This window comes from Piliocolobus tephrosceles, chromosome 4 (assembly GCF_002776525.5).
Source record: "Piliocolobus tephrosceles isolate RC106 chromosome 4, ASM277652v3, whole genome shotgun sequence".
Classification (NCBI taxonomy): domain Eukaryota; kingdom Metazoa; phylum Chordata; class Mammalia; order Primates; family Cercopithecidae; genus Piliocolobus; species Piliocolobus tephrosceles.
Genome location: NC_045437.1, coordinates 113,254,352 through 113,278,486, shown reverse-complemented (window position 1 = coordinate 113,278,486; position 24,135 = coordinate 113,254,352). Strand labels below are relative to the sequence as shown.

Genomic DNA, 24,135 nt, shown 5'->3' with positions numbered 1-24,135 from the left:
GGCGCAGGCGCCGGAAGCGATGGCTACAGTGTGACTGCGCCGGAAGTAGCGCGCGGCCGGACAACTTATGGCGGCGGCGGCAGCAGCTGCTTGGGCGCGGTGTGGTGGTGATTGAGCTACGAGCCTGGCGGCGGCTGTGCGCCAAGCCCCGGCCCGGCCCGGCCCCCGCGTGCCTCCCAGGCTCCGCACCCCTGATGCTGCGCGGGTGCTGAGCCCGCTCCGGCCGGGACGATGGTGAAGTATTTCCTGGGCCAGAGCGTGCTCCGGAGTTCCTGGGACCAAGTGTTCGCCGCCTTCTGGCAGCGGTACCCGAATCCCTATAGGTACGTGGCGTTTGGAAGAGCAAAACTTGGCCATCTCGCTATTTGGAGATCCAAGTATGGGTAATCCCCAAGTAATGGGACCAGGAAGGACTCGACATCGAATCCTGCCTTATCGGGGAAGCGGCCAGGCTAGGCCTGCAAGGTCCTGAAGGGAGGTTGGGCCTGGGCGGTGGTTTGCTTGAGACTTTAGTGTAAGATTCTTTTCTCAGTGTGGTGAGACAAGAAGAGGCGGCAGTATGGGAGTTGGGAGGGATCTTGGGATTGGCAATCCTATTCCTCTGCCCATGGCGCTTTCCTAGGGTGCAATAAATCATGAGGTCCATTGCTGCTAGAAGGCAGGAATCCAGGTCAGTCAGATGGCGGGAGTTGGAATTTGCCCTGGGATGGGCCCTTGACTCTGGTATGAACCATAGCACATACCACCCTGCAAGGTTACAGGAAGGCGTGGCCTCTCTAGGCCCGGAGACTCCAAATGGGAATCCCCTCGGGCAATCTCTTAGGGGCAGGCTCATGAGGGTCACCTTCACCCTGACACCTGCAGCAAACATGTCTTGACGGAAGACATAGTACACCGGGAGGTGACCCCTGACCAGAAATTGCTGTCCCGGCGACTCCTGACCAAGACCAACAGGATGCCCCGCTGGGCCGAGCGACTGTTTCCTGCCAATGTTGCTCACTCGGTGTACATCCTGGAGGACTCTATTGTGGACCCACAGAATCAGACCATGACCACCTTCACCTGGAACATCAACCACGCCCGGCTGATGGTGAGACGCCTCCTGCTGTGATTCTGCACCTCCCCCTCTCCCCTCCCCGCCAGATAGAGAGCTCCTCAGATACATGTGGCTAGAGAGCCCTAAGGGAGCTTTTGTGGTCTGAGGCAGGTCTGGGTTACTGAGGGTTGACAGCTGTAGAGTATGACCTCAGATTTTCTTCTTTTCAGCTGGTCATCCTCTCTGGACCTGTCCTTCGACTCATTCAGACAGTAGGGGAGGGGTAACCATCTTACTTCATTGTCCTAAGTTCTAAATGCAAAGCGCTCCCATCGGGTATAAGGCACAGATATGTGCTGGACTCAGGGGAGTGATGCTGAGGGGGGAGGCAGTGCTTTTCTTTGGAGGCAGTCCTTTTCTTTGTTTTTTTTTTTTTTTTTTTTCTGGTGACAGAGTCTCACTCTGTCGCCCAGGTTGGAGTGCAGTGGCATGATCTCACCTCAGTGCCACCGCCACCTCCCAGGTTCAAGCAATTCTCGTGCCTTAGCCTCCTGAGGAGCTGGGTTTACAGGCGCACACCACCACGCCTGGCTAATTTTTGTATTTTTAGTACAGACAAGGTTTCACCATGTTGGTCAGACTGGTCTGGAACTCCTGACCTCAAGTGATCCGCCTGCCGCGGCCTCCCAGAGTGCTAAGATTACAGGCGGGAGCCACGGCGCCGGGCCAGTGTGTTTATTTGGACTGTCAAGAAGCTCCAGAGCTGCAGTGGGTGGAAGGCGACTAAAACACTGCATGTGTATAGATGCATGAAACAAAATCCAGGAGCAGGACGGGCTGGAACGCCCTTCGTTGGTCTTAAGAGACCTTTTACCTTCAGTTTTAAGGGTCAGAAGAGAAGTTTTCAAGAGCAAAATGACCTTGTTTATGGCTTTGTGCTCTGTCAGTGCCACTTGCTGGTACAGTCAGGGGAAGGAATGGATTTTCATTGTATCGCTTCGCCTCATGAAAAGAGACAGGGAGTCAAATTTATGTGCAAGTTGTTCCACGGTTGTGGTTGGCCTCTCTGCATAGGTGGTGGAGGAACGATGTGTTTACTGTGTGAACTCTGACAACAGTGGCTGGACCGAAATCCGCCGGGAAGCCTGGGTCTCCTCTAGCCTATTTGGTGTCTCCAGAGCTGTCCAGGTGAGCAGTGTTGTTGGGGCTGTTGGGGCTCTCGGACCCAGTGCTTTCGGTATTAGGGCTGGGCTGGGGTCAATGGGCAACTCAGTATCCTTCCCCTTCTCATCTTATGCCAGGAATTTGGTCTTGCCCGATTCAAAAGCAATGTGACCAAGACTATGAAGGGTTTTGAATATATCTTGGCGAAGCTACAAGGTGAGTTTCTGGGTATGTGGAGATTCCTCGTAGGGAGAGGCTCATTCAGCCTAGCAGGTGTGGAGTCTGGGTCAGTCATTGCCCTGCTCTGAGCTGGGACTTCTTGTCTGTACTGGGGGTGGGAGGAGGGTGAATACCACCTTTTTAGTGGAGCCTGGCCCAGGGGAGGTCAGTGGCACGGGGGAGGGAAATGAGGTTGGTCTTTCAGGCATCCTCTGAAGCCAGCCGCCTGCCCTTCACAACAGGCGAGGCCCCTTCCAAAACACTTGTTGAGACAGCCAAGGAAGCCAAGGAGAAGGCAAAGGAGACGGCACTGGCAGCTACAGAGAAGGCCAAGGACCTTGCCAGCAAGGCAGCCACCAAGAAGCAGCAGCAGCAGCAGCATTTTGTGTAGCCAGCCCACCACCACCACAGCGCCCCAGACAGCTAGGCGTAGCCCCTCTGCCCTCCCTCCGCTGTACTTTATCATTCAAAATCAACTTCCAGCCCTATCTGCTGTCTGGGTGGTGGGTTGTGGGGAGGTAGTTTGGCATCTGCAGGACACCAAGGCACGTGATTCACATCTGTGCCAGGTCTGCTTATTCTCCCATGGGGCAGCTGAGGACCGAGGCACAGAGGTGCGGTGACTTGCCCGGGGCTCCAGGTAGCCTGCAGGTTAACTGGCGGTAAGTGCTAGACTGTAAACCCCACGAGGGCAGGGCTTTTTGTTTTGTTCTCTGAAGTGTTTCAGTATCTAGCACATAATAGACACTCAATAAATACTTATTGAATTCAGTCAGCCCCAGCTCTGGAGTCGGAAGGCTTTGGTTTGAATCTTGATTCCACCGTTTTTGGACCTCAGGCAAGTCACGTCACTCAGCCTCATTTCCACCACCCGTGAAGTGGAGACAGAACAGCCTCCGAGTTGTGAGGATTAAGTGCACTGCCTGGCATGGCCAGCAGTGGGAACTGATCTTATTTCCTCTTCCAGTGGGTCTGTGGTTAGGAGTTCCCACATTTTCATCAGGCAAGACTATGGACAGGAAGTTATGAAAGAGGCTTTTAATGAAAATACTGTACAGTTTATGTGAGGCAAAGGCCAGGGGGCCTTGTCCAGGAAGGGAAGAGGCCCAAGAGGCTTCCTGTCCCCTTGGGGGCAGCAGAGCCAAGTGCTTGGGCTCAGGCCCAAGCTGCCTGCCCTGCAGGGGTCCAGGGACGTCCTGATGAGTCCTGCCCCTTCCCCTTCCAGAGGGCCTGCCTGGCAGCCAGCAGCAGGGTGTTTGCAGAGCACCTGTTCGCACACAAGGGTCCTTTTAGTCCATTCCAACAGGTGACTCCGAGCAGCCCTGAAGGCTTGGGAAGAGCTCCTGCCTGGCAGGTGGGCCTGGCGCGAGCGGAGGGCAGAGAGGCCCCCCCTGGGTGAGGAACATCATAGCCAGGCGCCGCCACCGTGCGAGTAGCTGTGCTCCTGGCCGGCGACGAAGCCCCGCAGCAACTCGGCCTCACCCCCAAACACCAGGCTCTCCACATCCACCTCCAGCTCCTCTGCGCAGGGAGGGGTCCAATCAGAAGACCTGGCTCGCCCTGAGGGCCACACAACCCCTCAGCCTCGGGGCACTCACCTTGGTCTGAGTCTGAGCGCTCAGAGGAGAGGCCTGAGGAGTCCAGGCTGTCCGTCCGGAGCCGCTCCCGCTCAGCCGCCCCTGCCAGCCCCCGGAGCTGCTCCAGCTGCCGCTGCAGGCTCTGCTGCTTGCTGCGCAGCCTCTCCTTGAGCTGCCGGGCCCGCTGCTCCTGATCCTCCAGCTTCTGCAGATCCCAAAGGAGCAAGGGGCTGGGGTTAGTGGCCTGGGGCTCGGGCTGTAGCCCAACACCACTAAGTACCAGGCCACGGCCACAGGGTCAACGCCCACTCCAGGCAGGTGAGGCCCCAGAGGGCTGTACCCATATCCTCCAGAAAGCCAGCCCTTTCCTGCCATGCGCACGTCCTGTGAGGGTGCTGCCTAGATTGGGGGTGGGGGGGGCCTAGTCAAGGATAAAGGATTGGAGGGCTGTGGTGTCCAGTGGTGGGAAGTGGGGCAGGGTGCGTTGCTGTGTGTACACTCTGGCTCAGGTGCCAGGCGTGTGCTGTCATGGGAAACAGGCCTGGTACTACCAGTCTCCCCGTTTGTTTTTTGTTTTGTTTTGTTTTGTTTTTGAGACAGAGTCTTGCCCTGTCGCCTGGGCTGGAGTGCAATGGCACAATCTTGGCTCACCACAACCTTTGCCTCTTAGGTTCAAGCAATTCCCGTCTCAGCCTCACAAGTAGCTGGGACTACAGGGGCCCACCACCATGCCCAGCTAATTTTTGTATTTTTAGTAGAGACGGGGTTTCACCATGTTGGTCAGGCTGGTCTCAAACTCCTGACCTCAGGTATCTGCCTATCTCGGCCTCCTAAAGTGTTGGGATTACAGGTGTAAGCCACTGCACCCGGCCCCCCATTTCTTTACAAGAAGCTAGCTGGAAAGTCAGATTTTTCCTGTCAAATGTCTTTTGAGGGGTTGACAACTAATTTAAATTTTTAGAAAACTACTGAACAAACAAAGGCTACCAGTTTGTAGCTCCTGGTCACAATCCCTGCAGGAGCGAGAGTGTGAAGGCGTTAACACCCTCCCTCCCATCCCCCGGCCTCCTGCCAAGCTCTGCCAGCCCTGAAGTTCCAAGGACTGGAAGGCCAAGGGCTCTCCCAGGCAGAGCCCTCAGTTGGCGGAAGCTTACATTCAGTCAGTCAACAAGAAGGGGAGAATTGGACCATGGGGGCGTTTGGACTGGGCATAGAAAGATGAGTAAGAGCCGTGGAGGCAAACACAGGGAGGAAGAAACGTCAAGGCAGAGCAGAGGGAGCCTGAGGAGAGCGTGGAGTGTTCAGCTTCTGTGGGGCGTGGGGAGATATGAGGCCAAAAGAGCAGCCTACTGGCAAGTCCTGGGTTATGAAGGGCCTTGAGTTTCACAGGAAGTAAGGAGCGGAGGCTTTGTCCTGTCAGGGGCGATTGGCAGGTTTTCAGCAGGAGATATGGGTAGATATGTGTGCTGCAGAGATCATTCTAGAGCAAAGTGGAAGACAGCCTGGGAGAGGAAAAACAGGAAACAGGAAGGCTGGGAGGAGGCCGGTGAATTAATCCAGGATGGGGGTGATGGGGCCCCACAGAAGGAGCACTCCCCAGGTCCTGCCCACAGGCCGGCCAGCCCCTGAGGGGCACACATCATCCATCCGAGAACCAGGCCAGGCAAGCTCAGTGCGAGAAACTGGGCCATGACCCAACCAGAGTGTTATTGCCACAATGATGGTAAAAACAGACGCCGGGGGGCAGTGCAGTTGTTACCACAGCTGTGGTTTATTTACTGACAGCACGTAGGTCTACGTGTGCCACAGCCCCCAGTGCCTAGAATAGGGCCTAGCGGAACCAGTGCTCAAAAAACACTTGTCGGAGGAGATAACGCAAGCCAGGGAACTGGGCATGGTTCCTGAATCTGCCTCCCATCAGCTGTGCGACTTGCTGGCCCTCAGCCTAGCTGTGCCTCCATGTATTCCTCTGGAGGGCAGGAAAAGTCCTGTGGTTTCCAAGGCCACTTCTGACACGGCCTGGGCCACCTGGGCGTTTATTCAGCACATCCACTCCTGTCCACCAGGGGGCGCCTGAGCTCAGCCCCAGCAGCAGCAGCAGCAGCAGCAGCAGCAGCAGCAGAGCGGCCCTGGGAGGCCCAGTGACTGGTGTCTTCGCAGTCCTTTCCCCTCCTGTCTCTGGAGTTGCCTCCCAGGTGGCACCAGGATAGACTGCCCATAACAGGAGGCCTTGAAAGGGAGAGGGGGAGAGCAAGGACCAACCCTCTACAGTCCCAAGGACCCCCCAATACATCCCATCACAGAATTCAACAGCCATCCTCTCCCCTCAAGCAGGAGGTACGGTTAGTCCAGACAGGCTAAGTGACTTGCCCAAGGTCTCACAGCTGGGATCTAAGTGATAACAGCTGTAACAGCAACAGTGAACATTTAAGAGTGAACTCATTTAAGCCTCAACAACCCTCTGAGTTATTGTCTGCTTTTCTTCCCATTAACGGATCTGGAAAGTAAAAACTTAGAGAGCTGTCCCAAATCACACAGTTCTTGAGCTCTGACTTCAGGCCTCGTTCCCCAGTCCCACCAGCCCCTCCATAGCACAGCCCTCCATACACCAGGGCAAGCCAGTCCGGGCGTTGCAAGGGGCCTCACCTGGATGTGCATCCTGGCGCGGCGCAGCAGGCTCAGTGTGGTGTATCGGGCGCAGTCGGCCCCCAAGGGCATCTGCTGCTTCAGCCGCTCTAGGCACCGCTTCAACTGGGCCCTCCTGTGGGGAAGAGGTCTGGAGGGCAGTGCCAGCCCCACCTTGCTGGCCACAGGAATGGCAGGGGAGGGAAGGCCAGTGGGCGGTGGCCCCTGGGGGCTGGCGCTGTCAGAGCAGGACTGGGACTCACCTGCGCTTCTCCAGTTCGTTGTGCACAGACCTGCCAATGCCAGAGAGGACGGAGTGAAGGGGAATCAGCTACTGCCCATGCCCCAATCCCAGGGCCCCCAGTGGCTCAAGAGCCACTACAGGTGTCTGCCCCAAACAAGTCCCCTGTGGAGACCTCATGCTGGTCTCAGACACCAGAGTCCCCTGGCAGGGCGAGGGGAGTCAAAGACACATGCAGCCAATGCTTAACAGAAGCCTGCCCAGGTGGGTACGGAGGTCCTAACAAGGCCCTGCCAGCTGGTCAGGAAGGGCTTCCCAGACAGAGGTGACAGCTAAATGCAGAAATAGATGTTTCCCAAGCCGGTAGTGGAGGGAGAGGCATTCAGATAGGAGGGAACAGCATATGCAAAGGGCTGGGGAGAGGAGAGAAAAGGAGGAAGCCAGTGGAGCGGGTGAGTGGCCTGATGTGTGGAGTGCGGGAGTGTGAGTGGAAGCGGGACCCCAATTGCTGTTCGCAGTTCCTGGCACATCTAGAGGTGCTCAAGAAATAGTCCTTGAATGAATAGAAAGGTGTGAGTGTGTTTGGAGAGTGGGGAGATGGCAGGAGGGGTCTGAACCCTTCCTGGAGCAGGACACCTGACCCAAAAGATGCAAACAAGTGGGCAGAGGAGGGCCCGACCGGGGGCGGCGCCCACCCCCACCCCGACTCCGGCCGCCCCGGGCCTCCTCACCGCCCGCTGTCCTGCGTGCCAGGAGCCTGGGGGGGTCGCTTCTTCCTCCTGTGGATGGGGGCCGGACTGCGATGCGGGCACAGGGACGCATAACCATGCTCGGCCTCTGCCAGAGAGAGCCCCCGCCCGCGTCAGGCTGGGGCTGGACCTGGTCCCAGCGGGAGCCCCAGGCACAGCACGGTCAAGGAAAGGCTTTTGGCGCCAGGACCATTTCCCCCACCCCTCCCTGCTCTAACCGCCCCGGGACTCCTCTCGAGTTGAGGGCGAGGCGCCCCGGGATTACTGTCCTAGGGCAGTGCATCCTTCAAGCTAGGAGCCAGGTCCAGTCCAGGCCCGTGTCAGCGAGGTCGCCGCCCGGAATCCAGCCAAGGGTTCTTCCTCACCTCTCTCACGGCGCTCCAGGAACTCGGCCGCCTGCAGCAGGACCTGGATGTTGCTGGCCACGGGTTCCATGTCGGCGACAGCAGTCAGCGGGCTGGCCTAGGGTGCGGGCTGGAGCAGCGGCTGCAGCACTTTTGTTTCAAAGTAACTGACACGGTGCAACAAACACAGGGGCCCGCCCCGCCCCCGAGAAGCCCCGCCCGGGGGAACGCCCAGCCCTTGGCTCCGCCCCTCTGGAACCCGCCACGGAGCCACAGCCCAACCTCCGGCAGCCGCCCCGCCCTGAGTGGTCTCAGACTCTCCAGGGGCTGTTAAGGGCGCCGGCTCCAGGCCTGGCCCTGGAGCGAACCCTCAGGCTGACGGTGCTGCTTCTTGCCCGCCTCACTCGTCCACCCACGCCGGCTCATTGGCGTCTTTGATCTCAGCTTCCAGCCCAGTGCTAGTGACTAGCCCCGCACTTAGCACAGCGCTTTGGGGGCCAGGTGGTCCCCTGGAAGCCCCGGGCCCTGCCCCTACACGTGGGCGCAGCGGGGGCGGGGCCCGCCGGCCGCAGCTCGCCCATTCGCCCATGGCTTCCCAAGGCTCGCTGTCGTCATGCTCGGGGCGGGGTCGAGGAGCCTCTGATGTCCTATTGGCTGGCGCTCCGCCCCGCCCTCTCCCGCCGCTGGTCCACACGTTCGGGCGGGAAAAGAAGCAGGTTTCAAATTTGAAAACTCGAGCGATGGGGCGGGGTTAAGTGGGGAGCTGGGCCGCAACGCGCAGGCGCCGGCGGAGGGGCAGCGGCCCCGGCTCCTGCCCTCCGCGGTCTGTCCCCACGCCTGCCTGCCATCTGCCCCCGAAGCCCCCGTGGACCCCAGCTTCCTACTGTGTCGAATGGGAATAATCTATCGGCCCCCCTCCTCTTCTGTGAGGAAGCTGTTGTTGCTACGAAAACGTCAGCGGGGTGACAGCTTTCTCAGGCAGGCCATACCCTGGAGGCACGCGAAACGGCTTTTTCCGGAGCTCTGGTGTCCACGGAGTTGGGGTCCTCTCCTGTCACTGATGTCTCAGCTGTGTATGACTCAGGAGGTGACCTCCGTCTCTAAGCCTCAGGAACCCCGAGACAGGATTGAAGGATCAGAGCCAATGCCTTTGCAGGTGCCCATGACATGAAGGAGCCGCGCATCTCAAAGGCAGTGCAACCAGACGCAGGCGTTTGCCTCCCAGGCAGCCCCTGCTTGCCTTACTCAGAGTCCATGAACCCTTCTTGAACCTGACTCTCCTAGCCGGCGGAAGGAGTGGCTGTGATGACTTCTAGCCGCAGCACCAGCAGGTGGGGCCACATCTGGGAACAAGAAGATGAAAGCAGCTGTAGCAGGGTGGAGCATTACTGCCATCCATGGGCTGAGTCTGTGACCCGAGTAACCCCAAAATAGAGAAGGGAGAGGTGGGAGGAATAGACGCTTTGTAAAGAGACAGTCCTGGTAAACACAGGCACATGTCAGTCAGGCCTCAGTTCCTTGGGAAAAATCTTTTTTTTTTTTTCAGCCTTGCTCTATCGCCCAGGCTGAAGCGCAATGGCTCAATCTCGGCTCACTGCAACCTCCGCCTCCCGGGGTTCAAGCGATTCTCCTGCCTCAGTCTCCCAAGTAGCTGAGATTACAGGCGCCCACCACCACACCCAGCTAATTTTTGTATTTTTAGTAGAGATGGGGTTTCACCATGTTGGCCAGGCTGGTCTCGAACTCCTGACCTCAGCTGATCCACCCACCTCAGCCTCCCAAAGTGCTGGGATTACAGGTATGAGCCACTGCGCATCTGTGCGCTGAGTGGAAGGGGAGAAGGGGGACCCCTTCCCCATGCCTTTGTCCCAATCAGGATCCCCTGAAGAGGGCAGCCAGCCCTGGGCTCACCACCCTCCTCCACTCCACGGACAGGGTGCGGGAGGAGATGGCCCTGCGTTCCCCAGATCCCTTTCCCCTTCCCCTCTGCAGGGGAGAGTTGTCGGGGGAGTTGGGGGCCTAGCTCTGACCCTGGACCCCTGCCCAGCCTCCTCCCTGGGCTGCCTGCAGCCTCCCTTCTCCCAGAGAGCAGGACTCCCCAGTCACAGAGCTAACCAAGTCACGCCCCACTGAAGGTCTCATGCCCCCGCTGAAGGCCCACACTCCCATGGCCTTCAGGACAAAGTTTCAGCTGGGCCGTGCCCCTCGTCCTGCTGTGGCAGGGGACATGCCATGGCCTTGCCCACCTCCCTGCCTCTGCCATCTCGGCTCAATGTCACTTGCTCCAAGAGGTTCCCAGGCCTCTCTCCTTCAGTGCATCCTCCCAAGCAGCAGTGGGCCCTGCGTCCCTCAGGGCCAGCCTCTTCCTGCAGACTACGATCTCAGCCACAGAGCAAACCAATGCCGAACAGGCACTTGGCCAAGCCATGGGCCAGGGGTAGGGAAGGGCTGGTAGGCCTGTGTCTCCATGCCCACAGGATGTCGGGGGAAGAAGCAGTCAGCAGACCCCCACACAGAGGCCACCTCTGGAACGCCCCCCAGGCTGCTGTGGCAGTGAAGCATAACGACCAAGAGTCGGGTGCCAGCCAGTCCCTCGCTTGATGTCACAGGGGCTAAGCCAAGAGGCCAGCCCTGGCTAGACAGGTCTCAGAAGTGCCTGGCAGCCCCTGCTATCCTTGGGGGAGCACTGCAGACAGGCCTCTGTAGGATCAGTAGTATGGCCTTTTTTTTTTTTTTTTTGAGGTGGGGTCTCACACTATCACCCAGCCAGAGTGCAGTAACACGATGAGGGCTCACTGCAGCCTTGACCTGCTGGGCTCAAGCAATCTTCCCGCCTCAGCCTCCCAAGTAGCTGAGACCACAGCTGCATGCCACCATGCCTAATTTTTTATTTTTTGTAGAGACGGGGTTTTACCATGTTGGCCAAGCTGGTCTTGATCTCCTGACCTCAAGTGATCTGCCCCCCTCCCCAGTCTCCCAAATTGCTGAGATTACAGGCGTGAGCCACTGCACCAGCCTGATTTGCATTTTTTCTAAGCTGAAATTCTTATTTTTCCACTGGATATAATGTATTGTTATCCTCTATGTGCTTTTAATATTTTCTCTTCACCTTTGGTTTTCAACTGTTGGCTGTGACATGCCTGGGTGTGGTTTTCTTGGTGTTTGCCTTACTTGGGGTGTCTTGAGCTTCTGGAAAAGTTTTCAGTTATCTCTTCAAATATTTTTCCTGTCTTATTCTATCTCTACCCTCCTGCTCTAACTCTGATTTCATGTATGTTGCCCAACTTGGTAATAAATGAAGGGTCTTACTTTGTTGCCCAGGCTGGAGTGCAGTGGTATGAACACAGCTCACTACAGCCCTGACCCCCTAGGTTCAGGTGATCCTCCTGCCTCAGCCTCCCAATTAGCTGGGATTACAGGTGTGCAGCACCACACCCGGCTAATTTTTTGTATTTTTTGTAGAGACGGGATTTTGCCATTGTTGCCCAGGCTGGTCTCAAACTCTTGAGCTCAAACAATCCGTCCTCCTCGGCCTCCCAAAGTGCTAGGATTACAGGCGTGAGCCACCTTGCACGGCTTTTCCTATTTTAGTCAACAAATGTTTCGCTTGCCTATTCTAATTCTTCATCAAACCATCACTCTGGGAGCATGTCGCTGCCACTGTTGAACGCTATGTGCTGTAAAACATATTCCTTGGTCGGGGTCTGAAGAAATGTGACCTGGCAGTCCAAATTGGTATCTTCAGTTCCAGTCCTTTTTTTTTTTTTTTTTTTTCTGTGAGACGAAGTCTCGCTCTTGTCCCTCAGGCTGGACTGTGATGGCGTGATCTCGGCTCACTGCAATCTCCGCCTCCCGGGTTCAAGCGATTCTCTTGCCTCAGCCTCCCAAGTAGCTAAGATTACAGGCACCTGCCACCATGCCCGGCTAATTTTTGTATTTTTAGTAGAGACAGGGTTTCACCATGTTGGCCAGGCTGGTCTCGAACTCCTGACCTCAGGTGATCCGCCCACCTCGGCCTCCTAAAGTGCTGGGATTACAGGTGTGAGCCACTGCGCCCGGCCAAGTTCCAGTCCTTTTACTGTGCTGTGAGTCTTTGCAGCTACCACAGGGAAGCTGAGCCCAGTGTGCAGAGTGACTGTCTGTTCCTGCCACAACTTACACTTCCTGGGGCTACAGGCTTCAGTCTCACTAGCCTGCCAGGCCTCTTGTTGACAGACAGAACAGTTACTGGTGGTTTGTGCCTCAGAGGGTGCAAGGGGAACTCAGTCCCTCCCCGCACTGTGGCGGCCCCCGTATGTCTCTCGTATCATAAGGCCTCCTTAAGTGAGCACACCGGAGTATCTACTGACTGATTCCAATCAGCCCCTGATCCTGGATGATCCAGGGGTTCTCCTGATGAGCATCAAACGTCCTAATGTACCCCTCCGACTCCCACAGAGATGTCCACAGGTCCACGCCCCATACAGGCATCCCACTAATAGGCCAGTTTTCCACTGCCCTTCTGCTGACTGTGCGGGCAGGCTGGCCACTGACCTGAGATGTAGCACAAACACCAGTCAATTCAAAGAGTTGATCTGTTTTTACCTTCTTTGATGGTCTTCCAGATAGGAAGCTGTCCTGTCACCTTGAAACTTCCATCCATAAACCAGGCGGCTCTTTGCTGGTCAGTAGAGAGCTGTTCATAGGACACTCACTGCCCATGTGGCCCAGGAAACTCCTTAGCTGGCTCTGAAGTTGCCTGTGGGCGAAGAGGCTCCCACTTGGGATGGCCTCCTTGCATACCCCAGATAGCACGTTCTAGAAAAATCATTTCCAAATTATGATGGACCCTTCCGGGCACTGCCCTCCTCATCAGAGTATTTCCCCAACATCACCCGAGAAATTATGAGTATTTCAGGTTTCAAGTTATGTTGTATCCTTAAGTCATAGGGGCAATTGGACTTTAATTAAATCCAATAGCAAGTTAGTAATTTCTGAAACGGAAATTTCCTGGTCCAAAATCCCAGTGGTTGCCACTAGGTGGCACTCTGGCTTTTGCCCTCAGCTCCAGTCTGCTCCTCACGCAGGCTATCCTACAACCATGGAACAACTTGCACAGGCTGGGGCAATCTTACCGGTTTCCAACAAGTATATCCAATCAATACTGGCGGGGGGGGGGGGGATTCACCTGCCTTCTGCTTTACCATGCTAGGTGAGAGAAACGCCTCCGCCAGACCCGATACCACCCGCATAGTACATTCAGGTAAAGGAGCTGCAGTCGCTTTACGTAAAGCCTGCTCAACCCTCCCCGTTTCCATTCCATCAGGTATCACATTCCCATATTCTCCCAATCGAAGGCTCGCTCCCATTGGACTTTGCAAATAGATTTTGGAATTGCAGAGCACGGATTCCACAAAAATGTGGAGTCTCTCCTGCAGCCCCTGACCATTTCACCCACTCATGTCCACATGGCCTTGGATCCCCAGTGGGTGTTGGTCATTATCTTGATTAGATTGTGGCACAACTGCCCCAGGTGACTACCTATCAGCTTTCTCCTTGCCATCTTTCCCTCTTTTTTTTTTTTTTTTTTTTTTTCCTGCTTGAGACGGAGTCTCACTCTGTTGCTCATGCTGGAGCGCAACGGCACGATCTCAGCGATTCTCCTGCCTCAGCCTCCTGAGTAGCTGGCACCCGCCACCACATCCAGCTTGTTTGTTTGCTTTTTAGACAGAGTTTTGCTCATGTTGCCCAGGCTGGAGTGCAATGGCGCAATCTCAGCTCACCACAACCTCCGCCTCCTTGGTTCGGTGGTTCTTCTGCCTCAGCCTCCCGACTAACTGGGACTACAGGCACATGCCACCACACCTGGCTAACTTTTTGTATTTTCAGTACAGATGGGGTTTCACCATGTTAGCCAGGTTGGTCTCGATCTCCTGACCTTGTGATCCGCCCGCCTCAGCCTCCCAAAGTGCTGGGATTACAGTCGTGAGCCACTGCACCCGACCATTTTTTTGTATTTTTAGTAGAGATGGGGTTTCACCATGTTGGCCAGGCTGGTCTCGAACTCCTGACCTCAGGTGATCCACCCACCTCAGCCTCCCGAAGTGCAGGGATTACAGGCTGGCCTCCCTCTGACATTTTAAAATCCTCCAAACTAAGGTGAATAAATCAGATTTGTTCAGGGCCCTTCAACAGTAGGGGACCAGCAGAGGCTCCCATCTGTCCACCCAAGGACTTCCAAGGGTGTTGGAGTATGACCTTTGTTTTGACCCCATCGATGTCTACTTTATTCAGCCCATTTCATAAGAACCATTTAAAGACTGCCATCCTGCTGGGATAAGTATCTTGACTCTTCCCTTTGTTTTCCCCATTCTCTTGTGATCATTCTAACCATCTTCACTATTGTTTCAGCATAATTTTTCCCCTCAGAAGTGGCCCTGGGAATAGCCACAATCCAAGCTTGGCCCAGTCTCAGGATCTGCCCTATCACTATATTTTGCCTTCATTCCTGCTACAGAGAACAATAAGATGGTATATTTAGCTTGTTTCTTGTTACTTTGCATTTCCTTATCCGTCCAGTGAACTAACTCCTTGGGAGTTGCATCCATCACTTCTAAAATTCAGTAACAACACATTTTATCAGGCCAGGCGCAGTGTCTCACACCTGTAATCCCAGCACTTTGGGACGCCGAGGTGGGTGGATCACCTGAGGTCAGGAGTTCGAGACCAACCTGGCCAACATGGAGAAACCCCATCTCTACTAGAAATACAAAATTAGCCAGGCGTGGTGGTATGTGCCTGTAATCCCAGCTACTCAGGAGGCTGAGGGAGAAGAATCGCTTGAACCTGGGAGGCGGAGGTTCCGGTGATCTGAGATTGCACCATTGCACTCCAGCCTGGGCAACAAGAGCAAAACTCTGTCTCAAAAAAGAAAAGAAAAGAAAAGCTCCTTCCGAAGACAACAAGAACAACTACCTGCTAGCGTCATGGGATGAGTCCAACCCACTGACCAGGCAGCACTGGCAAGCAGCAGGGCCAACCGCGTCAGCCACTTGTATGCAGGTACCCAGTGTCTGGGATGTTATAAGTTCCAGCAGGCACTTGATAAACCACTTCCCCTTTTCCTTCTGGCCTTTGCTAAGTCAAAAGTTTCAGCCTGTTCTCTGGAGTATGGGAAGAGTACTCCACCTGAACGCCTGCTCGTGTAGCACAGGCCATTCCCGCTGTCAGTGACAGGGTGTCCTCTTCAAGGGATCTGGGCACCCTGCAAATGTTCTTGTTCAAGCCACAAACCTCTCCTGTTTTAGCCAGGTCCTGCAACTTCCCTCTTTTAGTGTGGGGCTTTTATTATGATTTATTCTTAAGTCCTAATGTTATTTGGTAGTATGTTTTTAGTTTCCAGATACAAAGGACTTTTTCAGCTATCTTTTGGTTGCTGATTTCCATTTATATTCTCCTTTTTTTTTTTTTTTTTTTTGAGATGGACTCCTGCTCTGTCGCCCAGGCTGAGTCGATCTCGGCTCACTGCAACCTCTGCTTGCCAGGTTCAAGCGATTCTCCTGCCTCAGCCTCCCGAGTAGCTGGGACTACAGGCATGCACCACCACGCCCGGCTAGTTTTGTATTTTTTAAATTTTTAATTTTTTTAAAATAGAGTTTCACTCTGTCAGCAGGCTGGAGTGCAGTGGCACGATCTCGGCTCACTGCAACCCCTGCCTCCCAGGTTCAAACCATTCTCCTGCCTCAGCCTCTCAAATAGCTGGGACTACAGGTGCACGCCACCACACCAAGCTAATTTTTTGTAATTTTAGTAGAGACGGGGTTTCACCGTGTTGGCCAAGATGGCCTCAATCTCAACCTTGTGATCCACCTGCCTCGGCCTCCCAAAGTGCTGGGATTACAGGTGTGAGCCACCACGCCCGGTCCATTCTCTTTAAAAATCTCCTCTTTATAAATCTCCATTTCTCTGTTTCCTCCCAAGGTCCTCTGATCTTTGGTCTGATCTTCAAATTAGTTGATCTTCTTCAACTAATTTGGTGAATCAATTTTGTTATCAACCCCAATACTGAGTCCTTTATGTCAACTAAAAATTCCACATCCACGTCTCCAGGTGGCTCTAACTGCTGCTTCTTTCCTCATGTTTCCAACAGCACACCTGGTCTCCGAGAAACAGTCCACTCCGCAGGCCTATGAGCTTGGCTTCCTCAGTCACATACACACATAATATACATCTCACATACACAGGAATTATATACAATTGTCTATGTAAATTTTGTTGTTATATTAATTACATATAATTATATACAGTTTTATATATATTTTTTTTTGTTTGTTTGTTTTTGGTTTTTTTGAGACAGAGTCTTGCTCTGTCGCCAGGCTGGAGTGCAGTGGTGCAGTCTCGGCTCACTGCAACCTCCGCCTCCCTGGTTCAAGGGATTCTCCTGTCTCAGCCTCCCAAGTAGCTGGGATTACAGGCATGTGCCACCACGACCAGCTAATTTTGTGTATTTTTAGTAGAGACGGGGTTTCACCATGTTGGCCAGGCTGGTCTCAAACTCCTGACCTCAGGTGATTCACCCACCTCGGCCTCCCAAAGTGCTGGGATTACAGGAGTGAGCCACTGCGCCTGGCCTGATAAAATGTCGTTACATTAGTTTATTTACATTTATTGATATAATTTATATTTCTGGTATTTTGATCTTAACCCCCTTGTGCAATGTATTTCATATTTACTCTTCATTGTTTTACTTTTACAGTGCTTCATTCTCTGTATGATTGTGTTTATTTTTGTATTTCTTCGGAATGATGGTAAGAGGGGGAAAAAAAACCCAAGATCTCAAATTAACAACCCAATTTAAAAACTTAAGGAACTAGGCCTGGCGCGGTGGCTCACGCCTGTAATCCCAGCACTTTGGGAGGCCCAGGCAGGCGGATCACGAGGTCAGGAGATCGAGACCATCCTGGCTAACATGGTGAAACCCCCTCTCTACTAAAAATACAAAAAACTAGCCAGGCGAGGTGGCGGGCACCTGTAGTCCCAGCTACTTGGGAGGCTGAGGCAGGAGAATGGTGTGAACCCAGGAAGCGGAGCTTGCAGTGAGCCGAGATCGCGCCACTGTACTCCAGCCTGGGCGACAGAGCGAGACTCTATCTCAAAAAAAAAAAAAAACAAAAAAAAACAAAACTTAAGGAACTAGAAAAAGAACTAAACACAAAGATAGCAGAAAAAAGGAAATAATAGATTAGAGCAGAAATCAATGAAATAGAGAACAGAGAAACAGAAAATTAATGAAACCAAAAGTTGGTTATTTGAAAAGATCAACAAAATTGACAAACCTTTAGCTAGATGTACTAGGAAAAGATAAGAAGACTCAAATTACTAAAATCAGAAATGAAAGTAGGAACATTACTACCCATTCTACGCAAATGAAAAGGATTATAAGAGGGTACTATGAACAACTGTATCCCAACAAATTGGATAACCTAGATGACATGGACAAATTGCTAGAAACATAAAACCTACGAAGATGATAACACAAAGAAACAAATTATGAATAGACCTATGATTATTATGGAGACTGAATCGGTAATCAAATATTTCTTGACAAAGAAAACCCCTGGACCTGACACCTTCACTAGTCAATTATACCAAACATTTGAAGAATACGAATCCTCAAACTTTTCCAAAAGCTTGAAAAGAAGGGAAAACTTCCTCATTCTGTGAGGCCAGCTTTACCCCAGTACCAAAGCTAGACGAAGACACTACAAGAAAACTACAGGCCAGTGTTCCTTACTGAGCACTGATGCGAAGATCCTCAGCAGGGCACGGTGGCTCACATCTGTAATCCCAGCACTATGGGAGGCTGAGGCAGGCGGATCATCTGAGGTCAGGAGTTCGAAACCATCCTGGCCAACATGGTGAAACCCCCTCCACCATCTCTACTATAAATACAAAAAATTAGCCGGGTGTGGTGGCACAGGCCTGTAGTCCCAGCTACTCAGGAGGCTGAGGCAGGAGAATCGCTTGAACCCCGGAGGTGGAGGTTGCCAGGGAGCCGAGATCGTGCTACTACACTCCAACCTAGGTGACAGAGCAAGGATCCATCTCAAAAAGAAAAAAAAGGCCAGGTGTGGTGGCTCATGCCTGTAATCCCAACACTCTGGGAGGCCGAGGTGGGTGGATCACAAGGTCAGGAGTTCAAGGCCAGCCTGACCAACATGGTGAAGCCCCGTCTCTACTGAAAATACAAAAAAAAATTTGCCGGGTGTGGTGGCGTGCACCTGTAATCCCAGCTACTCAGGAGACTGAGGCAGGAGAATTGCTTAAACCTGGGAGGCGGAGCTTGCAGTGAGCCAAGATTGCACCACTACACTCCAGCCTGGGCGATAGAACGAGACTCTGTCTCAAAAAAAGAAAAAAAAAAATTCCAGGCGAGAGTGCAGTGGCATGATCGTAGCTCACTGCAGCCTCAACCTCCCAGGCTCAGGCAATCCTTGTGCCTCAGCCTCCTGAGTTGCACCACACTCGGCTAATTATTTTTTTGTAGAGACAGGGTCTCACAATGTTGCCCAGGCTGGTCTCGAACTCCTGAGCTCAAGCAGTCCTCCCACTTCAGCCTCCCAAAGTGCTGGGATTACAGGCCTGAGCCACCGCACCCAGCCTTAGTCTGTTTTCTGAATACCTGAAACTGAGTCATTTATAAAGAAAAGGAATATCTCGTAATTCTGGAGGCTGGAAAGTCCAAGGTCGAGGGGCTGCCTCTGGTGAGGCCTTCTTGCTGGTGGGGACTCTACAGAGTCTGGAGGTGGCACAGGGCATCACAGGCTGGGGGCCGAGCGTGCTCACGTGCTTGTTCAGGTCTCTCTTCCTCTTCTCGTGAAGCCACTGGTTCTCCTCCCATGATAACCCATTAATCCACTAACCCATGAAGCCATTACTCCATGAATGGATTAATCTCTTGAGGGCAAAGCCCTCATGATCCAATCACCTCTTAAAGGCTCCCCTCTCAGTACTGCCACATTGGAGATGAAATTTCAACATGAGTTTTGGAGGGGGCACACAAACCATGGCAACCTTGAAACCATCTATAGGAGAGTTTCTAAAGGAGCTGTACCTCAAAATCAGAAAGTGCAAAAGACATGCGATATAAGACTCAAGAGAGTTAAGAGACCAGGAAAGCAGGAGATTGCACTTCTTTTTTTAATTAACAGCAGTTTGGAACCAAAATTCCAAATAAATTCTGTTGATTTCCTGTTCTACTCCTTCAGGATGATGGTGAGGACAGGCTACATATAATGACTCCTACGGCATACTAAGAGAATCCAGGTCCAGGATCCCAGATTTCTGGAGATTTCTACCAAGCAGCAGTGCCCAAGATCAGCTGTGACAATGAGGATGTGCCATTGCATGGCACGTGGCCCAGAGTCACCAGTTTATTACATACTGGTCATCTTCACTACCTGACTTCACACAAGTCAATCCAGGGTTTGCCTGGTTCCCTCCTGACGCCTTCTCTCTCCACAAGATCCGCTCCCTCCTACATTGACTGATCTGTTGGCCAGATGCAATGGCTCACACCTAGAATCTTTGCACTCTGGGAGGCCGAGATGGAAGGATTGCTTGAGCTCAGGAGTTCAAGACCAGCCTGGGCAACATGGTGAAACCCTCTCTCTATAAAAAATACAAAAGCTAGGGCTGGGTGCAGTGACTCATGCCTATATCAGCACTTTGGGAGGCTGAGATGGGCGGATCACCTGAGGTCAGAAGTTCGAAACCAGCCTGGCCAACATGCTGAAACCCTGTCTCTACTAAAAATACAAAAACTATCTGGGCATGGTGGTGTGGGCCTGTAATCCCAGCTTCTCAGGGGGCTGAGGCAGAAGAATCGCTTGAACCTGGGAGGCAGAGGTTGCAGTGAAGCGAGACTGCACCACTGCATTCGAGCCTGGGCAACAGAGTAAGACTCCATCTCAACAAACAAACAAACAAACAAAAAATACCACCAAAAACTAGCTGGGCATGGTGGTGTGCACCTGTAGTCCCAGCTGTTCAGGAGGCCGAGGTGGAAGGATCACTCGAACCCAGGAGCCAGAGGTTGCAGTGAGTCAAGACCGCATCACTACACACCAGCGTGGGTGACAGAGCCAGACCCTGTCTCTAAATAAATAAATAACCTGTGATGTTTCTCCTCAATTTGCTAACTTAACCATTTAATGCTTCCACAGACTAGATTCTCCCTCTGATCACAACTTCCCACTTGTATGAGTTAAGATTAGGTTTGGCTGTGAGCAAAAGAAAACCTGAAACAATGCATACACAGTGGCTGATTCTCTCCCATGTAAATGCTGTCCCCAATGCGAGTGGGCCCAGTGACAGTGGAGCTCCACTCCCCAGATGGCTGTGTGCCCAGCAGCCTGCTGCCTGTGGGTGCATTCTCAAGGGTCTACAAAAATAAGTAATTCAGAATCCATGTTGTTGGAACTTTAAATTACTTTGAGCCTTAAAGTAAGGGAGGAGACCACCCCTCATATCGTCTTATGCCCAATTTCTGCCTCCAAAGAAAGAAGTAAAAACTAAAAGGCACAGCCGGGCGCGGTGGCTCACGCCTGTAATCCCAGCACTTTGGGAGGCCGAGGCAGGTGGATCATCTGAGGTCGGAAGTTCGAGAGCAGCCTGACCAACATGGAGAAACCCCATCTCTACTAAAAATACAAAATTAGCCGGGCGTGGTAGCGCATGCCTACAATCCCAGCTAATCAGGAAGGCTGAGGCAGGAGAATCGCTTGAACCTGGGAGGTGGAGGTTGCGCTGAGTCAAGATCACGCCACTGCACTCCAGCCTGGGCAACAAGAGCGAAACTCAATCTAAAAAATAAAAACAAAAACTAAAAGGCAGAAATGAAATCCACAGGCAGACAGCCCAGCGCCACACCCTGGGCCTGGTAGTTAAAGATGGACCCCTGACCTAATGGGTTCTGTTATCTATAGATTACAGACATTGTATAGAGAAGCACTGTGAAAATCCCTGTCTCATTTTGTTCTGATCTAATTACCGGTGCATGTAGCCCCCAGCCACGTACCCCTGGCTTGCTCAATCAATCACGACCCTCTCACGCGGACCCCCTTAGAGGTGTGAGTCCTTAAAAGGGACAGGAATTGCTCACTTGGGGAGCTCGGCTCTTGAGACAGGAGTCTTACCGATGCCCCCGGCTGAATAAACCCCTTCCTTCTTTAACTCGGTGTCTGAGGTGTCTGAGGAGTTTTGTCTGCGGCTGGTCCTGCTACGAAAGGAATGTGATCATGGGGCCTGAGTCATGTGGTAGGCAGCTGTACCCGAGGCAGCTGTAACCTTTGTGGAGTCTTGCTCTGTCGCCCAGGCTGGAGTGCAGTGGCTGGATCTCAGCTCACTGCAAGCTCCGCCTCCCGGGTTCACGCCATTCTCCTGCCTCAGCCTCCCGAGTAGCTGGGACCACAGGCGCTGGCCACCTCGCCCGGCTAATTTTTTTTGTATTTTTAGTAGAGACGGGGTTTCACCTGGTTAGCCAGGATGGTCTCAATCTCCTGACCTCGTGATCCGCCGTCTCGGCCTCCCAAAGTGCTGGGATTACAGGCTTGAGCCACCACGCCCGGCCGTCTCTTCTTTACCTACGTTGTTTTGTAAAATGTTGCAAAAGACTAGGGCTCCAGAAAAGATGCTTTTCCTCTTCACCTTGATCTTCACTATAGATTAACTTTCCTCTTAACTTCTTCTATGACCTCATGACTATCACACTAAGATGGAATGTTTAAATATACACTTTTAATTTGGAAAAGGAGCCTGGATCAGAACATGTGGAAAAAAGTTAATTTAAAGAAAGAAGGGCTGGGCGCGGTGGCTCAAGCCTGTAATCCCAGCACTTTGGGAGGCCGAGACGGGCGGATCACGAGGTCAGGAGATCGAGACCATCCTGGCTAACCAGGTGAAACCCCGTCTCTACTAAAAATACAAAAAACTAGCTGGGCGACCTGGCGGGCGCCTGTAGTCCCAGCTACTCGGGAGGCTGAGGCAGGAGAATGGTGTGAACCCGGGAGTCGGAGCTTGCAGTGAGCTGAGATCCGGCCACTGCACTCCAGCCTGGGTGGCAGAGCGAGACTCTGTCTCTCAAAAAAAAAAAGAAAAGAGGCCAGGTGGGTGGCTCACGCCTGTAATCCCACCACTTTGGGAGGCTGAGGCGAGTGCATCACAAGGTCAGGGGTTTGAGACCAGCCTGGCCAACGTGGTGAAACCCCATCTCTACTAAAAATACAAAAATTAGCCGGGTGTGGTGGCGCACACCTGTAGTCCCAGCTACTCAGGAGGCCGAGGCAGAAGTTGCAGTGAGCTTAGACTGTGCCACTGCGCTCCAGCCTGGGCAGCAGAGCAAGACTCCATCTTAAAAAAAAAAAAAAAATACAAAATGAGCCGAGTATGGTGATGCCTATAATCCCAGCTACTTGGGATGCTGAGGCAAGAGAATTGCTTGAACTCAGGAGTCAGCGGTTGCAGTGAGCCGAGATCATGCCACTGCACTCCAGCCTGGGCGATGAAGCGGGACTCCATCTCAAAAAAAAAAAGAAAAAGGAAAAAGAAAACTGGAGTGAAGTATGCTAAAACCACGGGAGAGAGTTTAGTGCACATATGCATTATCAACATTGTTGACAGAAATCAAGAAATGCCAAACATTGTGAGATTCTTACAATAAAGCTGCCTTTTTGAAATGCATATAAAGTTGATTGAAACATTACATATGGAAAAATACACAAATCTTAGGTGTGCTGCTCAGTGATTTTCACCCCCTTGTTTCTTGCAGTCTGCTGGCCAGATCACAAGCCTTTCCCTTCTCTACCTGCCGCTTCTTATCACCTTTCATTAATTTATTTCTTCTCAACTACTGTTAGGGGTTGAATTCTGTTCCCCCAGAGAGAGATGCTGAGGTCCTAATCTCCAGCTCCTGAGAATGTGACTTCATTTGGAAATAGGTTCTATGCAAATTTACTAAATTAAGATGAAGTCATTGTTGGGGGCAGGGGGGACTAATTTTTATAAGGACTTGTGTCCTTATAAAAACTCAGAATTTGGGGCCAGGCGTGGTGGCTCATGCCTGTTATCCCAGCACTTTGGGAGACCGAGATGGGCGGATCATGAGGTCAGGAGTTCGAAACCAGCCTGGCCAACATGGTAAAACACCGTCTCTACTAAAAATACAAAAATTAGCCGGGCATCGTGGTGCACACTGTAATCCCAGCTACTCAGGAGGCTGAGGCAGAACTGCTTGAACCCAGGAGGTGTAGGTTGCAGTGAGCTCAGATCAGGTCACTGCACTCCAGCCTAGGTGACAGAGCAAGACTCCATCTTGAAAAACAAAAAAACAGAAAATTTGGGCCGGGTGCAATAACTCATGTCTGTAATCCCAGCACTTTGGGAGGCCAAGGCAGGTGGATTGCTTGAGCCCAGGAGTTCCAAGATCAGCCTGGGCAGCATGACAAGACCCCATCTCTATTAAAAAAAAAAAAAGAAAAGAAAAGAAAAACTGGAGATATGGAGACATACAGAGGAAAGGTGATCTGCTGAAGATGGCCATGTTATGATGGAATTGGAGACTGGAGTGATGTGTTTACAAGCCAAGGAACTCCCACGTCTGCTGAGAACGGCCAGAAGCCTGGAAGAGGAAGGGAGGGGCTCTCCCCTACAGCCACCAGAGACAGCGCAGCTCTGCCAGCACCTTGACTTGAGACTTCCAGCCTCTAGAACTGAGAGCCAATCACTTTCTGTTGTTCAAGCCCCTCAGTTTGTGGTCCTTTACGGCAGCCCTAGGAAACCAACGTAAGCATTATCTAACATACTTGATTTATTTCACCAGATCTCTCCTCTAGACTATGAGCTCCATGGGGACAGAGATCTTTGTCCCTTTTGTCCTCTGTTGTATCCCCAGTGCCTAAAGCCATGTGAGGTACAGAATGGACTGTGACCATCCACGGCAGTCTGGAGCAGACCTACCCATGTCAGAAAACTCACCACGCGGAGGGGACAGAGGCAGGGCTGCTTTTAGCCACAAAAGAGCAGCAAACATGACTCACAGTAGTTTGAACAAATAGGCTTTTTTTTTTTTTTTTTTTTTAGAAGGGGCCTTGTTCTGTCGCCCGGGCTGGGGGGGAGTGGGCGGGTCTCCGCTCCCTGCAAGCCC

At 52.7% G+C, this 24,135-nt stretch overlaps 3 protein-coding genes across 5 annotated transcripts in view; 1 reads left to right on the top strand and 2 right to left on the bottom strand.

Annotated features, from left to right (window-relative positions):
* Positions 1 to 18: 18 nt before the first annotated feature.
* Positions 19 to 3,200, top strand: PRELID1 (PRELI domain containing 1). 2 transcript variants are annotated; one of them, XM_023185009.2, is made up of 6 exons: positions 22 to 323; positions 865 to 1,090; positions 1,267 to 1,308; positions 2,111 to 2,224; positions 2,338 to 2,416; positions 2,662 to 3,200. In XM_023185009.2, exons 1-6 carry the CDS (start codon positions 232 to 234, stop codon positions 2,808 to 2,810), a joined length of 702 nt encoding a protein of 233 aa, XP_023040777.1. In that variant the 5' UTR covers positions 22 to 231; the 3' UTR covers positions 2,811 to 3,200. The 2 variants fall into 2 exon arrangements, with proteins under 2 accessions (XP_023040778.1, XP_023040777.1); XM_023185010.1 differs by lacking the exon at positions 1,267 to 1,308 and having other exon boundaries at positions 19 to 323.
* Positions 3,184 to 8,342, bottom strand: MXD3 (MAX dimerization protein 3). 2 transcript variants are annotated; one of them, XM_023185013.3, is made up of 6 exons: positions 7,977 to 8,342; positions 7,594 to 7,699; positions 6,885 to 6,914; positions 6,643 to 6,757; positions 4,018 to 4,201; positions 3,184 to 3,428 (listed from the first exon to the last, which is right to left on the bottom strand). In XM_023185013.3, exons 1-6 carry the CDS (start codon positions 8,044 to 8,046, stop codon positions 3,268 to 3,270), a joined length of 666 nt encoding a protein of 221 aa, XP_023040781.1. In that variant the 5' UTR covers positions 8,047 to 8,342; the 3' UTR covers positions 3,184 to 3,267. The 2 variants fall into 2 exon arrangements, with proteins under 2 accessions (XP_023040781.1, XP_023040780.1); XM_023185012.2 differs by lacking the exon at positions 3,184 to 3,428 and adding an exon at positions 3,438 to 3,940.
* A 680-nt stretch (positions 8,343 to 9,022) lies between these two features.
* LMAN2 (lectin, mannose binding 2) overlaps positions 9,023 to 24,135 on the bottom strand; it is a 41,787-nt gene continuing 26,674 nt past the window's right edge. Inside the window, exon 8 of the mRNA XM_023185008.1 lies at positions 9,023 to 9,298. Coding sequence (XP_023040776.1) covers positions 9,201 to 9,298 — 98 coding nt within the window. The 3' untranslated portion in view covers positions 9,023 to 9,200. The remainder of the gene's footprint in view (positions 9,299 to 24,135) is intronic.

Coding starts and splice junctions, on each gene's coding strand:
- PRELID1 (XM_023185009.2), top strand. CDS start 232: ATGGTGAAGTATTTCCTGGGCCAGAGCGTGCTCCGGAGTTCCTGGGAC. Junction 1,309..2,110: donor TCCTTCGACTCATTCAGACA/GTAGGGGAGGGG, acceptor CTCTCTGCATAG/GTGGTGGAGGAACGATGTGT. Junction 2,225..2,337: donor GTGTCTCCAGAGCTGTCCAG/GTGAGCAGTGTT, acceptor ATCTTATGCCAG/GAATTTGGTCTTGCCCGATT.
- MXD3 (XM_023185013.3), bottom strand. CDS start 8,046: ATGGAACCCGTGGCCAGCAACATCCAGGTCCTGCTGCAGGCGGCCGAG. Junction 7,700..7,976: donor CCTGGAGCGCCGTGAGAGAG/GTGAGGAAGAAC, acceptor TCTCTCTGGCAG/AGGCCGAGCATGGTTATGCG. Junction 6,915..7,593: donor GGCACGCAGGACAGCGGGCG/GTGAGGAGGCCC, acceptor TGGCATTGGCAG/GTCTGTGCACAACGAACTGG.